General features: G+C 42.2%; 1 protein-coding gene across 1 annotated transcript in view; it reads left to right on the forward strand.

Moving 5' to 3' along the window:
- Window positions 1-1,429: 1,429 nt before the first annotated feature.
- Window positions 1,430-18,661, forward strand: part of TMEM64 (transmembrane protein 64) — a 30,876-nt gene continuing 13,644 nt past the window's right edge. The window contains exon 1 of the mRNA XM_020870024.2: window positions 1,430-2,499. Within this exon, the coding sequence (XP_020725683.2) occupies window positions 1,702-2,499 (798 nt within the window). The 5' untranslated portion in view covers window positions 1,430-1,701. The remainder of the gene's footprint in view (window positions 2,500-18,661) is intronic.

Below are 18,661 nucleotides of genomic sequence, written 5' to 3' on the forward strand. Positions count from 1 at the left end.
AAACTGGGTGTGACTGGGTGATGGGAAGTTAGTGTTGGAAGTTTCTAGAGAAGAAGTAAAACTTTAGCTAAACAAGGGATCTGCTCCTCCACGTGAACTACAGGAATTAAAAAAGGTGAAGCAGCTTGTGCCTGATACCTTTGAAAAACTTAGATCTGACTCTAGCCAAACCCACATGGCTTGAGAGGAATGACATGAAAGAGAAAGCAGGTATCTAATCAGTAGGATCTCAAAGTGTCCTGGTGGCTATTTGGCTGGTAATTGGGTGGAAGATCATCCACTGAGACAAGAAACTCAAAAGAAAGAGAAAATCTATGGGGAACAACACTTCTAAACTATGAGATACCTTCTCATGGCTGAATACTGATTCCAAGCATAGTGCCAAGTATCTTCATTATTTTATTTAACCCTCACAACAGTTTTATGAGGTAAAATTGTACTATCATCTTCATTCTGCAGTTTGTAAAAACAAATACTGCGATTCAAGGGTTAATGACGTGACCAGTTACTAAGTCCTTTTTGCACCAGAGCTATGCTGAGTTTGAGGTACCTACAGAAATTCCATCTGGGTGTGTCCACAGGCTGGAGTACAAGGGAGGGACAGGAAGAGATAGACTTGGGGGTTATCAGCGTATAACCCCCAAGTGGGATCAAATCTATGAGCTCAGATGAGAGGGCTCGGCGAGCTCTTAAATAGGGAGAAGGAAAGAGCACCTGAGGAACACTAACCTTAGAGTCTAGGCAAAAAGAAGAAAGGAAAGCAGCATGAGGAGGAGTCATCCGGTACGGTTAATCCTTAAGAATGTTCTTCGGTGTATCTTTTCGAGAAGTCTATAGCCCAGGTGTCTGGCGGTTAATAAAAGACTTCTGGGGTCAGAAGTGGCATTCTGTCGAGGTTGGGCTTTTATACCTAATTCCTTAAGTACCTAACGACGACCTGAAACCCGCACGGAGATTTCACTACCTAGGGAGGTAAAAATGAGCAAATCCTCCTTAAAGCAGATGAAGAACTCTTTTTCCTCCAATATCACAATAGCTGTGTATATAAACGATCAGAGGTTACTGCAGAAACAGCCAACAGGTATTGGGCAAGAATCCAAGCGGCTGGCTGACTGGGACCGGGCCCAAGGGAGAGAGCGCGCCCTGACAGGCAGGCACGCATGCGCCTCCTAGGAAGGCCGGGAAGGGCACTGAAGGGTTCCTCGCGCGTCACCCAACTCTCCACCTCACTGAAGCCCCTCTCCTTCTCTGGCGCCCCCATAGTCTCTACTGTTTCTCTCCTCCCAGCGGCCCCCTCAGCGACTCAGCCCTCCGGACGCCGCCGCTACCCAGCCTCCTCATTACCCTGGCGGGGGCGGAGTGCTGTCCGTCACGGGGGCGGGGCCAACTATAGCTCGCGTCAGGTCCCGCCCCCGCGCGCTGACGCCCCGCCCCGCGCTCCCGACGCCCCGCCCCCTCGGCCCCGGGAGAGGAGGGCTCCGCCTGTGTGGCGTCGGGAGTTTTGTCCCGCTTCACGGCGTCATCCTTCCGTCAACGAGTCCTCAGGCTTTTTCCCCTGAGGCCCTCTCCTGCCCCTCGAGAGAACGCGGCGAGTCAGGCCACGCGCGCGGGGCGCCATGAAGGCCCGCGGCTTGACGAGCGTGGCCGCTGCGGCGGCGGAAGCGCAGGCCGGTTGAGGAGGGCCAGGCGCTGGGCCGAGGCATGTGGAGCGCCGGCGGCAGCCTGCTCCAGTCTCTGCCCCGGCTTCTGCAGTACACCGCCGCCCTCCCGGGCCACGCCGAGCCGCCGCCGCCGGCCGGCTGGGCCCTGCCGCGGGCGGCAGGCGGGGACGGCACGGCTGAGCGCCTGCCCCCGCGCGGGGGCGGGGCGAGCGCCGCGGCGGCGGCAGCGGCGCCGGGAGTCCTGCTCAGCGCCTGTCTGGAGCGCCACGCTCCGCTCGACGCCTCAGATCTGCCGGGGCCGGGCGGGGCGTTAGCGGGCGGCCCGGGGGGCGGCGCCGTGGTGGTCGACGTGGCCGAGGTGAGAAGCTGGCGCTGCTGCTGCCTCGGCAGCACCTGTTGGTGCCGGAGCCTGGTGCTGGTCTGCGTGCTGGCGGCCGTGTGCTTCGCTTCCCTGGCCCTGGTCCGCCGCTACCTGCAGCACCTCCTGCTCTGGGCCGAGAGCCTCGACTCGCTGCTGGGGGTCCTGCTCTTCGTCGTGGGCTTCATCGTGGTCTCGTTCCCCTGCGGCTGGGGCTACATCGTGCTCAACGTGGCGGCCGGCTACCTGTACGGCTTCGTGCTGGGCATGGGGCTGATGGTGGTGGGCGTCCTCATTGGCACCTTCATCGCCCACGTGGTCTGCAAACGGCTGCTCACCGCCTGGGTGGCCGCCAGGATCCAGAGCAGCGAGAAGCTCAGCGCAGTCATCCGCGTCGTGGAGGGGGGCAGCGGCCTCAAAGTGGTGGCGCTGGCCAGGCTCACCCCCATACCTTTCGGGCTGCAGAACGCAGTGTTCTCGGTAAGTGGCGTGCCGCCGGGCCGTTCTCTCTCCCGAGATTTTGGTGTTTTTTTTGTTTTTTTTTTTTTTTTTTTGAGCGATCTTGGGGCGGCCCTGGGAGGGCGCTCCGTCCTGTGAAATGCGGGCAGAGGAGTGACATTAACAGCAGAAGTGGAAATTACTTTCTGACGTACCCTGAGAAATTTCAAACAGATAAAGCCAATCTGTGTCGGGCCCCCTCAGTAGGAGATTTGGTAGAGAAAGAACTACTCCTTTTTTGGCATATGAGTTTGGTTAAAAATGAGCCCTCTTAACTATGAGAAGATAGGAGTAGAATCTATTTTAAACATTTGTCATCTTATTCTGTAGCAGCTGTCGCACCAGTCAGGGAGTAAATAAAGGCTGGCTTTCCCTCTAACCTGCCAAAATGCATCCAGTATTTTAGCTCAAGTTTTTAACAGTGTGGAGCTAAAGGAAGAGTTTGGGTAAATAGAGGAGAAAGTAGACTCTATTTTGGAGTTTCCTAAAATTTTTAATAGGATTTTTTTTTCATCAAGTAATTTGCTTTTTTAATACAGTGTAATAAGGGGGGAAGCCTCCTTTTTACCTTTCTTTGGAGGAACTTCATTTTAAAATAACTTGGTAGTGGGTAAAACAAAATTGGACAGGTAATCTTTTTCCCAATTGAGAATATACTTTTTTTTATACACCTTGTACACTCTTTTTTTGGTCTTGTATTCGTATGCTTTGCTTACTCAGTTAAGGTGTTTCTAACTAACGTACATCGCTTTGTAAATGATTGAGTAATGGAAACACTGCTAGTAAATGATTGAAAAATGGAACTCTGCTACTGAGGACCATCCCATGGGGAAAAAAGGGATCCAGTATTTACAGACTTAGTGTCTTCAGCGCATGCTGTATGCTAAGTCACTTCTGTCGTGTCAGTGGACTGTAACCTACCAGGTTCCTCTGTCCATGGGATTCTCCAGGCAAAAATGCTAGAGTGGGTCGCCATTCCCTTCTCCAGGGTATCTTCCTGACCCAGGGATCGAACCTGTGTCTCTTATGTCTCCTGCATTGGCGGGCAGGTTCTTTACCACTGGCTGTGTGCCCTTGCTTTCCTCTTTTTTAAGGTGAAGGGGTTAAACTACTTACTGTGTTCTTCAAATTCAGTGATTCTGAAGTTCAAAGAATTTTCATATAGATGCCCAGAAACTCAACCCTTCCACTAGACCTAAAAAAAACCTGTGTGAAGAAAGAGTTTTAGCACTCAAATCCACAGGAATCTATATATATTAGTGAACCTGACAAATTTGTTTCAGAAATTGTTATCTCTAGAAACTTTCTCATTTTGTTTTATGTTAAGAATATTTCTAACCAACCTACCCTTTTCTTTTTAAATGCCTTTTGCAAATCTCATGTTGATTCTAGCCAACTGCAGCAATGACTAGAGTGAGGCTTGTGGCGACGTGGAAATAGATAAGGAGTTTTCTCCTTATCAACAGAAAGTTTGATGTTTACAGGTGGTTTAGTATGTTCTGTTCCTTAAATTCTTACCTTTTCACAGCTTCCTATAAGCTTGAATTTTGACCCAGCCTTGGCTCAAATATCCTTAAACTTTGAAAGAGGGTTGGAACTAAGGAACCTGAATTTCTCTTAGTTTGCATCCTCTCCAGTATAGCTTATTTCCTTGTGCATTTTCTTGTCTACCAACTGTGTGCCTACTGTCCTGGACTGCTTCCACATATTATTTCTAATCTTTAAACTAGCTCTATGGAAAGTGATTATACATATATTATAGATTATTATCTAATAGTCCAGAACACAGGGCTGATGATCTGAAATTCTGCTGTCATAGAATTCGCCATAGCATCTGAATCTGTTGACCCTTGGTCAAGTTGCTTATCCTCTTTATGGTTCACTTTCTTAATATGCAAAATGGGAAAGTAATGTTACCTACTTCATAGGATTATTGAGACGATTGCATAAATAAATACTACTAAGCCTAGAATAACAACACTCTGGCTTTTGACATCATTCAGTTCAGTTCAGTTCAGTCGCTCAGTCGTGTCCAACTCTTTACGACCCCATAAATCGCAGCACGCCAGGCTTCCGTATCCATCACCAACTCCCGGAGTCCACCCAAACTCATGTCCATTGAGTTGGTGATGCCATCCAACCATCTCATCCTCTGTCATCCCCTTCTCCTGCCCTCAGTCTTTCCCAGCATCAGGGTCTTTTCAAATGAGTCAGCTCTTCGCATCAGGTGGCCAAAGTATTGGAGTTTCAGCTTCAACATCAGTCCTTCCAATGAACACCCAGGACTGATCTCCTTTAGGATGAACTGGTGGAATCTCCTTGAAGTCCAAGGGACTCTCAAGAGTCTTCTCCAACACCACAGTTCAAAAGCATCAATTTTTCGGTGCTCAGCTTTCTTTATAGTCCCACTATCAACATCCATACATGACTACTGGAAAAACCATAGCCTTGACTAGACAGACCTTTGTTGACAAAGTAATGTCTCTGCTTTTTAATATGCTGTCTAGGTTGGTCATAACTTTCCTTCGAAGGAGTAAGTGTCTTTTAATTTCATGGATCATTACTGTTGTTGTTATCCAGGATCACCTAGGTACTAAATAATGGTTTGCAGATAGAGTCTTAACCCTTGACTCCATTTCTTCACTTTATATTTTGTCCTGGGTATATAATGTGGGCTCATTATAATTTGTTAATTAAATAAGTTTTTAAAAATAATCAAATATATTAAACATGTAATTTATACTTTGTACTTGGAAATAATTTAAGGTAATTAATTGAAAACGAACTTGACAAGAGGCAGCTCTCAGTTTGGCCTTGTAGGGTCAAGAGGAAGGAAGGAAAAAGAAAACTGACATCTTGAAATAGGTATTATTAGCATAGTTTAACTGAGGAAGACATGGAGGCATCCAGAAGCTTGTTCATGATCACCCAGCTACCAAGTGGTGGTGGTGGTGGTGGTTCAGTAGCTAAGTCATGTCCGACTCTTTGTGACTCCATGGACTGCAGCGCACCAGGCTCCTCTGTCCTTCTCTGTCTCCTGGAGTTTGCTCACATTCCTGTCCCTTGAGTCAGTGATGCTCTCTAACCATATCATCTTCTCCCATCCCGTTCTCCTTTTGCCTTCGATCTTTCCCAGCATCAAGGTCTTTTCCAGTGAGTTGGCTTTTCACATCAGGTGGCCAAAGTATGGAAGTTTCAGCTTCAGCATGAGTCCTGCCAGTGGATGTTCAAGGTTGATTTCCCTTAAGACTGACAGTTTGATCTCCTTGCAGTCCAGAGGACTCTCAGCAGTCTTCTCCAACACCACAATCCAGATTCCTATGTAATGCTGTTCTTTACAGCATTGGTCTTTACTTTCACCACCAGACACACCCACAGCTGAGCATCGTTTCCACTTCAACGCTTTATTCTTTCTGGAGTTAGGAGTAATTGCCCTCGTCTCTTCCCAGTAGCTTACTGGACCCCTTCCATGGCAACCCACTCCGCTACTCTTGCCTGGAAGGTCCCATGGGTGGATGGGGCTGGCAGGCTGCAGTGGATGGGGTCGCAAAGAGCTGCGCACAGCTGACTGACTTCACTTTCTTTCTTCGCTTTCCGGCCTCGGGCACCTATCTTCCGTTACCCTATCTTTTTGCGTTTTCATACTGTTTAAGGGGTTCCTGCAGCGAAAATACTGGAGTGGTTTGCTGTTTCCTCCTTCGGTGGGCCACGTTTTGTCAGAGCTCTTCACTCCAACCCGTCCAGCTTGGGCGGCCCTGCACAGCACGGCTCACGGCTTCGTTGAGTTACACAGGCCCCTTTGCCTTGACAAGAGTGTGATCCGTGAAGGCTCTCGAAGGACCGAGTGGTGGAGCTGAGTTATAAACCCCAGATGATCTGAAAAAGTTCATGGTACTGTGCCAAACTCTCACTCTTGGCCTTAAGCAGTGTGGCTTGTGGAGCCATTGGATATAGTCTATTACATCTTGTTCATTTCTCTTAACTATCTACATAATAGCTCCTGCAACTGAAACTGTTTACTGAATTCACCCAGGGTTGTGAGTGAAAAGAAAGCTTAGTTAATGCTGATTTTTGTTTTAGCTTGGCTTTCCCTCCTGCCTTCTAGAACTTCTTTCTGATTTTATCCTCTCTGCCCTCATACCCTTCTGGCTACCCAAAGCTGCCCCCTTTCCAGGCATATTTCTTTTTCTTCTTCCCTACCTATTTTTTAAAATTATCTTTCCTCCTCTCCATTCCTGTTAAAACTCATCTTCAGTGTCCATGATTGATTGAGCTTTAATCAATGCTCATGATTTGGGCCTACTTCAAAGAGGAAAGGTAGTGGTCATGAGAGGCACAGGCTTTGGAAATAGTTGTTGATTAGTCTATGCTGAGTTATGAGGCTCAAATAAGCTAATGCAGTGAAGACAGTGAGCATTTGCCTGGCACATACTCGCTTCTCAAAAATTAATAGCAATTATTATTATGGTGGAGCTAGTTTTTATATTTTAGAGGCAGGAGCTGATTGTACAAGATGAATATATAGAAGGAAAAAGGCTCTCCCTTGCTTGCTATCTGTTCTTAACTTTCTTTCTTTCCTTCTCCCATGTGTGCTTAAAAAGGGATGAACAAATTGACACTTCACTTTTGCAGTGGAAACTAAGTACATAACACTTTATAGTATGAATACTTAGATCATAAGAAATACAATTTCCCAGGTACATTTTAGAATTATTTCTACTTTTAAAAATGTACTCATTTTCCCTGTGGGAAATAAAGGCCCCACCTACCAACGTTTTTGATGTAGTCTTGCGTCTGTAGGTATTATTGTACATTAAAACAGATTTCTAGATCTGTTGTCTCTGTGTGTTTCTAAGTACTGTTCTTATCTGGACACATATCTAGAATGACTGTTTCTTATTGCTTCACTCAGGATAGGCTAAATTGTGCTACAACAACAACCCCCAAACCTCATTGGGTTGAACAGCAAAGATTTGTAGAAACTGCAGCTTGTATTATTATTTATAGTGAAGGGAGATATAATTTGTATTTTGAATTCCACTTTTATGATTTGGGGGACTATAATATATGCTCCTAGCACTTATATATCCTTTTAAAAATGTTTTACTTAAATAAGTAGACTCTATATTGCATATATGCCATATTTTTCCTCATGATTTCTCATAAATATATGTTCCTTAGGTATTAGAAAAAAAAAGCAGAGGTGTGTTTCCTCACTTGACGCAGACACAGGTTCAGCTCTGTCAGGGAAGGAGTCGGGAGTCTGCTTTATGTTCTTTTTACTTCGGGATCCAGGTTTACAGAGCCACCATCTTTCACTTGGTTCATGTGACATAGTCAATTCTACTGATTGTTAATGCTTTCACCTGTAAGTAGTCTCACTTTTTACTAGCCTGAACAAGTGACATGGCCACAGCTGACTTCACAGGGGCAAAGTGTGTGCCAGGAAGGAGCGAGAACTTGAGTGTTCGGCAGTAGTCTTGGACTCTGGCCCTTGACTTCTGGATCCGGCCTCCCAGACCCTTCAGTCCAGTCCACTGCCACTACCCTGGCAGCGTTTCAGCCTCCTATCTAGTCTCCTTGCCTCACAGGAAAGGATTTTCAGTTTTTTCTCCCTCCAAAATGATCTTTCTAGAATGCACATCTAATCTTGGTACTCCCTGTAAGGGAAACCCTCAAGTGGGTTTTCTTTTCCCCTCAGGGCATTTTCCCAACCCTCAGCTCACCTCTAGCCTCTCTCTTACCATTCCACAATTAGTAAGTACCCCTTAATATGTTAACATATTTCATCCTCAACATTCTAAGAGGTAAACATGATCATTTCTGACTTAAACATAGCAGATCTTGTTTGTAGCCTCAAAACTCCAGGATTTCCTTTTTGTTGATAAAGTTGAAAATTGTAAGCATTCATAAAAATAACTGTATTTAGAAAGCATTAACGCATTCTTGTAAGGTCTCTTGTAAGATACTCCCATGGAGATATCTGGACTTCAATGGTTTAAAGCTACCACCTGTGAAATAACAACTTTAATCCAAATATGATGGTTTGGTGGTGGTTTAGTTGCTAAGTCTTGTCCGACTCTTGCAACCCCATGAACTGTAGCCTGCCAGGCTCCTCTATCCATGGGATTCTTGAGGCAGGAATACTGGAGTGGGTTGCCATTTCCTTCTCCAGGTAATCTTCCTGACCCAGGAATTGAACCTGGGTCTCTTGTATTGCAGGCAGATTCTTCACTGACTAAGCTTGGAGAGAAGCCTCTGTTAATCCAAATGTATCACATAATAATTGGTTCTTATGAGTAACAGTATTCATATTGGTGCTTGCAGCTTCCAAAGGGGTTTGATGTTGTTACAGCTGTTCCACAGGAGAGCCTAAAAATTATTCTCTCTTTTCACTTTGGTCATAGAAAAACTTAATTCCACATGAGAAATGTTTTCATGGTTGAATCTTTGAAACCTCAAATAAAAGCATAAAACATAGCATGTAAGATCTCTTGATCATATGTTGTATACCACTTTACAGTATGGAGAGAAAATTTACATGTATACTATCCCTTAATCATCACAACAGTCCTTTGAGGAGTTATCAGTGACTTATAGGCAGTTACATAGAGGACAAAATATCACACACTTGAAGTCAGACTTAGTTCTAACATTTACTCTGACATCTTGAGCTATTCTTTGAGCCATGCTTTCTGTTGTGAAATGTGTTTATCATTACCTACCACATAGCTGTGATAAAATGTATAGCTTGCTCATTACTTACTATTTCCTTCTCTCCATCCTCTGCATTCCAAAATAGGACATAATGAAACTTGGAGACTATTTTTTTTCTTTTTAATGTAACCATTTTTTTATGTTGTACTTAGTAACTGCTGGGCACTGTTCTTCTAACATGTACACATTACTTACTTAATGTTCATTTGAACCCTAATTCTCATATTAAGCTAAGGCAATTGAGGCAGAGTGGTGAAATAACTAGCCTAGGAACATACAGTTGGTAAATGGTAGAGCCATGAACTTACCCGAGGTTCTGCTGTTGATCTGAGAAGATCAGCGGAGAACTTCCCGGTTTCCCAGAGACCTCCTGGTTCTAATTGCAGAGCAGTAGCCCTGGGACCACCCATGTGTCAGGCACCAGGCCAGGTTCTCCACAGTTGAATCAGGCATCATGCTAGGGAGATGACTGGAAAAAAATATCAAAAGGATAATGTTTTTTTTGTGTGTGGGAATTACATGAAATTCAAATTTCAGCATCTGTAAATAATGTTATTGGAATACAGCCATGCTTATTTGTGGATGTACCATTTGTAGCTCTTTTTAAGCTAAAACATCAAGGTTGAGTAGTTGTGACAAAAACCCTATGGCCTGCAAAGCCTAAAATGTTTCCTAGCCTGGGACTTTACTGGTTTGCATTAGAGCTATAACAGTCACTGTAGTAAAATAAGCACCAAGTCCAAGCCCCTGAAACTGTAGTAAGAGGCCCATAAGCTCCCGTATATATATCTTTTTACCTTTGTATTTAACAAGAGCCTTTAAAATATATATATATAGGTATTGTGGGTAAAATGAAAAAATAAATAAAAGGGGGAAAAAGATGAATAAATTTAAAAGTGGAAGGCCTGACCCATCAGCCTGACTCACTTCTCAGTAGAACCATTTTAAAGAATTTTATGTTACCAAACTGTTAGTTACTTTGGCTATTTTTATTAACCCTGAGTAGGTTAGAAGCAGCAACAGAGGGTGTTTTTGCTTGTTTAGGGGGAGGGGCAGGGAGCTGTTAAACTGCTGTACTGACTAAAATAATAATGGCAAAATAAGATTAAAGACAAAATTGAAGCAAATATAACTAAACTGTATTGTATTTTCCTAGAATTTGCCTTGAGTAATAAAGAAAAAGATAAATTGCTTCTAATAATTTAATTCACAATTGAACTGAAATTTACTGCAGTTAAATAAAAATATTTTATTGGCTAGTGACTATGAGACCAGAAAAATGGTAAAATCTTGGTCTCATGGACTGTTTGGGGACGTTTAGTTCTGTCACAGCTCCTGTGTGACCTTGGTGAAGTCATTTAATGATCTGGCCTCCAATTATCATTATTTGTAAAATTAGAGAGGTTAGGCAGGGTTCAGAGTTTACTCTTAAAAAGACAAATGTTCTGAGTAACTAGCATTACTTTGTATGTAACATTTGGTGATGGTATGGTTTATAAAAACTTTTTTCATCTTTTTAAATTCTTATTCTGTGTTATAGATATTCATTCATATACCAGTTATGAGTCATAATACACACTGTGCCAGCTTAACTTATGATTAGTTCTTCTTTCTATTAAAGTATACTGATTCATTGCCATTGGTCCGGTTCAGATGGAATAGATGGCAGAGCACAGCCTGTTTTGAAGGCGCTTGGAGTCTCTAAGTCTGAAGGTTGAGATACAGTGACCACTTTGAGCAATGCTGTGCCACCTCATCCGTAGACCTCTCAGAACCGCTGAGTGTCGCTGGCTGTTCCTTCCTTAAAACTGTTCCCTCTGTGCCTCTTCAGTCATCGCACCAGCTTCTGTGGTTTTCATGTGTCATACATGGGGTTAGAGTTTACAAACCTGTGTATCTAGCCTATTGTATCATAGTAACAAATAGAGCATGTCTTATTACCCCTACCTAGATTAAAATGTCTTTAGAGGCAGAGAGTCTTATTAAAACTTATTTTACAAGTGTTTTTTCTGCCTATGAATAAGTATTCATTATAAAAAGTTTGAGAAGTATATTAAGTACAAGGAGGAAAACATTCAACATCTTAGTGTTTTCTAGTCTTTTCATTTATTAGTGCATGTGCTTTCTTTATATAACATTGTGAGTGACTGTTGTGAATGATTTCTGAGACTTTTTACTGCATGTAATGAACATTTTGGCCATTAAGTATAGTACAGAATGACTTTCATGACCACACAGTCATTTTGTTCTTTGCATGTTGATGAATCTGAACCTCATTCTGATGGCAGTAGGAAAAAGTTTAAGTGGGATTGGATTTGCCATTTTTTTTAAAGATTTCTGCAAAATTTCACATAGGTTGTGAGTGGTGGGTAGATCTAACGTATCAGGACTAGAGAGGAGGAGACTGAATGGGAATAGGAACAGATGACGGGGAGATTTCTTATAGACGTAGAAGGTAGACTCTGTACAAAAGAGTAGATGATTGGATGTGGGGATAAGAGAAGAGTGCTGTTTGTCTAGATAGGGCAACTGAGATTGGAAACAAGAAAAGAAGTATTTTGAGGAGGGAAGATAATGGTAGTTAACTGTTTTTCCTTAAGGCAGTTTTTAAAATTTCATGTTTCTGGAAGTGAAAGCTGGTTGCCATTTGTTAACTTTCTCCCTCCTTTTTGTTTCTGAAATACTGATAGTATTTTGAGGATATATATTATAAAATATAATTTATCAATAATAAGTAGATGAAAAGGTCGAACTGTAGTCACTTAAACTTCTTTTGACCATTCCTTAAAAATTATTATGGGGATTCGTGATTTTTTCTGTATAATATTTCTAGATATATGTTTTAATTGAAATTTATACTATAACTTTGTCAGTAAACAACATTGCTTTTATATAAACTAGGAAACACACCTCTACAGAAAGGTGTGATTTGCCGAAACTAATGTCGTTTCACAAAATTATGGATAATATTTGAGGTCATCCATACATAGATCACCTTTATATTCTTCCTTTGATCTATGTCAAGATATTCTGTGTAGAAATGATAAAGTTTCTTAGTTTGTTAAGGCCTGTAAAGCCGTTGTGCAAACAGCTGTAAGTGGAGAAGGTAGAGGGACTGTGGGCAGTGCTGCCAGAGGAGCGGCGCTTTGTACCGTGTCTGCGGCTCAGCGCGCATTCACGTGACCGTCTGTCCACGGAGTTCTCTTGCTATCAGCTTCAAAAATGTGTGTTCGGTGAAGAACCAGTTCTTACTCTTTAAGGGTTTTTTGTTTTTTTTTTTTTCTTCCCTTCAGATGGGCACTTTGTTTTCAGGACGTATCTGGTATATGGTAATATTCTAAAGTAACCCTTACCCACCCAGGCAAGTGAATTACATCTCCAAGTAAATCGCAGTACTTTCATGGTGCTTCTGGAGTTCTGAAAGCATGGGAGGATGGCAGTCACGTAGCATTCACCATCCTGAAGCCCACACTGAGGTATTTCTGATCATAGAACCTAACCAGCAGGATAACACTGACATCCTAGATTGAGATTCCTGAGTCTTTGGAGTAGGAACACAGTCTTGAGTCAAGATCCCAGGGTATTATAGGCAAGAGTTCCTAGTAGGATTATTCTGGATTCACATTTAATGTCTTTTGGGGAAGTAGGATAAGGAGACATATTTTTTTAAAGTCAGTGGGTAGGACTTCCCTGCTGGACCAGTGGTTAAGAATCTGCCTGCCAGTGCAGGGGACGCAGGTTCGCTCCCTGGTCCTGGAAGACCCCACATGCTGTGGGGCAGCTGAGCCCATGTGCCACCCCTGCCGAGCCTGTGCTCAGAGCCCGTGGGCAGCGACTGCGGCAGCCCCCACACTCGAGAGCCCCCACCTCACGACAAAGACTGCTCCCACTCACCACAGCTAGAGAGAGCCAGTGCACGGCCGCGAAGATCCAGTGCCGACAGAAAATAATAAATGATTTTACAAAGCGTCCATGGGTAAAGGCTTTCTAGGGAAAGAAGTTTGAATGGATCTCTTTGTGAGATCAAGTATTGTACATTAACTATGTTTGTCCAAGATTGGATGCAGATTCTGAGTAGGATCTTGGCTTATAGGAAGTGCCATATTAGAATAATTTAGAATCTGTTTATCTTTAATACACTTAGTTGAAAAACTGTGTGTGCCTGTGTACATTTTATTTTGATATATTGGCTAAATTATTTGACATGCTAGCAAAACAGTTTTACTGTGATTAGCTGAAATTAGTTTCTTTGCTTTATTTAGCTACACAGCTTTTCAAAAAGGAACTATGTATAAATCATAACACTTCCTTTTTCTGTAGGATGAGATTTGGTAATGAAAGATTTGGTAAACTTTCATGTATGCTTTGGACAAAGGTCTCGCTAAGAGTCAATTGGCAGAGTTGTTTCAGATTTATGATACCTGTTCTTAAAATAGCCATTTAGATATTATTGCTGTCATCCATAAATATCAAATATATATTCTCTTTAGGGAAACTTTAATTACATTTAAAGATTATGAACTGAAGCTTTACATTCTGACATTTTAAGTACTTACTTAGAAAATAAATAACTTGCATAGCATATAATATTACTATGACTGTAATATTTTTTGACATTCATTTTTGTCATATTTACTTATTTTATACATTTGACATGTTTAATTCTAAAGAAAGTTTTTCCGTTACTCTAAGTGCTCCAGACTGATAGAGGAACCTTCCTAAAACTTAGCCCCGTTCATGTCATTCTTTGGTTAGATTCCTCAGAGCTTTTCTGCCGAGTACAAACTCATCCCCTTTCGCCCAGAGCCCTCACACGTATCCTCTCAGACACTTGCCCTGTCTTTAGTTTGCAGGAGTCCCTTGCACTTTAAACAGTCCAGACTGCACTGCTGACGTTACTGATACACCCTGCATGTTCTCATTGCCCCTACCTGTGCGCCACGGGGACCTCGCTCATTCCCTCCTTGGGACCGCTTCCCTTCTCCTGCCCACCGTCTTCCCCGTGAAGCCCTGGGCTTGTGGAGCTCCTTTCAAATCCCTCTCGTCCCACAGTGCTGCCCTTTGGCCCCCATGCCTACAGAGATTTTAATCCCTGTTAACTCTTGAATACTTTTCGTGCAGTTCTTCTCAAGGCTCCCCTTCTGCATGTGTGTGCTTGTCAGCGCGTGAATTCTTCAAGGTAAAAGTTGTGTCATTATGTCTATCTCTGGCAGACACCTTCCAAAGCATCTTGCAGTCACTGGGACAGTCATTGTTTAGGGGAATCTTGACAACCAGTTACAGTGCAGTATTCTTTCTAAATCAGCAGTGGTGCATCTCCTATTAATCACTTGAGAGTAGAGATGAATGTAGCTTTACATAATTTTAGGTTAGACTGTAGTGTAGAATAACCTATAACTCATTAAAACACCAGATTTTAATATTAATAAAAATAAAATTCAATAAAGTAGCCACTAGCTTATATAACAGCAATACCCAGATAAGGATATGGAAGTTATTCTCAAAATTAATGGCTGTAGTAACAACTATGGGCTTCTCAGTTGGTGCTAATGATAAAGAACCTACCTGCCAATGCAGGAGACATAAGAGATGCAGGTTCGATCCCTGGGTCAGGAAGATCCCCTGGAGGAGGGCATGGCAACCCATTCCAGTATTCTTTCCTGCCTGGAGAATCTCATGGACAGAGGAGCCTGGCAGGCTACAGTCCATATGGTCACAAAGAGTCAGACACGACTGAAGCAACTGAGTACACACACACAATATCTGTAACATAAAATGTTTAGAAATAAACTAATAAAATAAAACCACCAAATGTTAGTAATAAATATGGAAGATTTTAAAGTAATTATAAAAACATTTCTTGATTAAAAATACTGAATATTCTGGAGGTTGCATGTCTATCCAGATTAATTTATAAATTTATCTTAATCTTAGTGTAATATTTACTAGTTTTTTGAATGACAGAGTGATCCTAAAAAGTATTTGCAAAAATGAATAGGTAAGAATGGTTATGGAAGTTTAAAAAGAAGAGTAGGAATTTGAAGGTTAGAAATTCCTTATGAGATATTAAACTGATAGTCTTTACAATAATTTGGTTTCACCACAAGATTTAAGATATCAGTAGACATGTTGATATATGGCAGAACCATCACAATATTGTAATTATCCTCTAATTTAAAAGAAGCATATATATAAAAGATTATCAGTGGACAGTATTAGAGCCCCAAATAGGCTCCTTTATATACAGTAACTTCATTTATAATAAACATCACAAGTTGCTGAAGAAGTTACTGATTATTCAATAAATGATACTAGGAAAATTGGCTACTGGGGAAAGGGAGGAGTAGGGATATATCATCAACCTTTAATTCTAATAAATTGCAGAAGGAATTGGTGTTAAATATTAAAGAGGAAAATATAATGAGAAAAGAAATATAGGCAGAAGTTTAATAATGGTCTTCAGAAAAGACTTTCTAAAGCTAAAAGCAATGGAAGATCAGAGGAAACGATTAATAATATTTGGTTATGTATAAATTTAGAAACACTTGTATGTCTAAACAAAAAATAAGAGATAGTTCAGAGGAAAATATTTGCTACATATTATGGACAAAAGTTGGTGACACTAGTGGTAAAGAACCTGCCTGCCTATGCAGGAGACGTAAGAGATGCGGGTTTGATCTGTGGATCAGGAAGATCCCCTGGAGAAGAAAATGGCAGCCCACTCCACTATTCTTACCTGGAGAATCCCATGGACAGAGGATCCTGGCAGGCTGCAGTCCATAAGGGTTGCAAAGAGTCTAACATGAGAGAAGTGACTTAGCACACAGCATGGACAAAGGTTGCCCTTACTATACAAAGAATAAATATCATGAATAAATAAGAAAAACACAACATTTCAATAAAAATTAACAAATGTGAACAAATAAAGCCATGAAAGAAATGTAAATAGGAAAGTGTATATTTAAAACTAATGTAAATTAAAATTACAGTAAGTAAGTGTTAGTCGCTCAGTCGTGCCTGACTCTTTGTGACCCTGTGGACCGTAGCCCACCAGGCTCCTCTGTCCATGAGATTTTCCAGGCAAGGATACTGGAGGAGGTTGCCATTTCTTTCTCCAGGGGATCTTCCCAACCCAGGGACTGAACCCGAGTCTCCTGCACTGCAGGCAGATTCTTTACCTAGTGAGCTACAAGGGAAACCAGATTAAACAATAATTGAACATAATTTTTACCCCTCTCAAACTAATGCATGTATGCGTGCTCAGTCATGTCTGACTCTTTGGAGGGTTGAAATTTAAAACTTAAAATTGACAAGAGTATGATGAAATGGACACACATACATTACTCACTGATAAGGATGTAAATCAGTGTGAACTTTTTGGGAAAGCAGTTTTTACTGTTTGATCTAGTTATTCCATTCCTAATATATCCTAAAATAATAAGAGTTGCATATTCTACTGTTTCTTGCTGTGTAACGATGACTCCAAAATTGAATAGCTTAATAAACATATAGTATCTCACAGCTTCTGTCAGTTGAGAATTCCTGTACAGAAAAGCTGTGCTGTGCTTAGTCCAGCTGTTCGCGACCCCATGGACTGTAGGCCGCCAGGCTCCTCCGTCCATGGGATTCTCCAGGCAGGAATACTGGAGTGGGTTGCCATGCCCTCCTCCAGAAGATCTTCCCAACCCAGGGATGGAACCCAGGTCTCCTGCATTGCAGGCAGATTCTTTGCTAACTGAGCCACCAGGGGAACCCACAGAGTGGCCTCTAATTCAGGTTGCCTCACAGTACTCAAGGTGTTGACCAGAGCGGCAGCCACCTGATGACACAGCTGAGGAGGAATCTGCTTCCAGGCTCTCAGGCATTACTCGCTTTTGGCTGAAGACAACAGCTCCTTGCTAGAGCAGGGACCTCTCCAGAGAGCTGCTTACAGCAGGGTAACTTACCTTCCTGACGGAGAGATGGAAGTCTTGTTGTTTTTGTAACCTAATCTTGGAACTATCATCTCATCCCTTATGCTATAGTCTATTTGCCAGAAGAAAGCGCTAGGTCTGGCCCACACTCTAGGGGAGAGGATCACACAAGGGCATGAATACCATGAGATGGATTTACTGGAAATATTTTAGATACTGTCTCCCATACAGGTTAATACACAAAGGTTTTCATACAGGTTTTAAAAAATTTGTAATAGCTAAAAAATACATAGTCACATGTACACAAAGAAACAATTAAGGAAGCTACTTAAATGTTCCTCAGCAAAAGAATGGTTAAATTGTGCTATGTAGTATAAATGTATAATAATTTGTACCTTTTTGAGTGCTGATCACATGCTACACATTTGTTAAGATTTACACATATCTCTGTAAAATATTATATGTAAGGTAGTGGTTATTATCCTCATTTTACAGATGAAAAAACTGATATTCAAAGACTTTGTACTTAAATGTCATTTTACAGTTTTTCAGGAGTTACCTGGCTTCAAAACCCAGTGAGCACATTGCTATTTAGGTATGCTTATGAAGAATACTTGACTTCCCTGAGGGCTCAGACGGTGAAGCATCTGTCTACAATGCGGGAGACCTGGGTTCGATCCCTGGTTGGGAAGATTCCCTGGAGAGGGAAATGGCAACCCACTCCAGTACTCTTGCCTAGGAAATCCCATGGACAGAGGAGCCTGGTGCAAGCTGCTGTCCATGGGGTCGCAAAGAGTCTGACACAACTGAGCGACTTCACTCACTCACTCGTGAAGAATATTTAGGGGCTTTCCTGGTAACTCAGCTTGTAAAGCATCTGCCTGCAGTGCAGGAGACCCAAGTTTGATTCCTGGGTCAGTAACATCCCCTGGAGAAGGGTTAGGGTACCCACTCCAGTGTTCTTGGGCTTTCCTGGTGGCTCAGATGGTAAAGAGTCTGCCTGCAGTGCGGGAGACCTGCATTCGATCCCTGGGTTGGGGAGATCCCCTGGAGGAGGGCATGGCAACCCACTCCGGTATTCTGGCCTGGAGAAATCCTTGTGGACAAAGGAGCCTGGTGGGCTAGAGTCCATGGGGTCACAAAGAGTCTGAAATGACTGAGCGACTAAGCACAAAAACAAGCATGAGGAATATTTAATGACATGAGGAAGACTTTAAAAACTGTTTTTTACAAAGTGATATGTGTGTGTCTGCACCTTTTATTTATGTGTAAGAAAAAAACAATAGTCACAAATGTCAGCTTTCATCGACAGAGCAATAGAATACTAAAATTTTTCTTTAAACTTTTATTTCATTGTAGATCTTTTCATTCTGTATATATTCCATGTATAATCATGTTTAAAAATCAGAATGCTTTGAAAAGTAGTTCAGCTCTCTCCCGAGGTAAAACTGCTAGCAAGACTTGTATACACCGTTCTATGTGAAACTGAAATTTTACTTGGTAATGAATAATTG

The sequence above is a fragment of the Odocoileus virginianus genome, chromosome 15 (genome assembly GCF_023699985.2).
Source record: "Odocoileus virginianus isolate 20LAN1187 ecotype Illinois chromosome 15, Ovbor_1.2, whole genome shotgun sequence".
Lineage (NCBI taxonomy): Eukaryota > Metazoa > Chordata > Mammalia > Artiodactyla > Cervidae > Odocoileus > Odocoileus virginianus.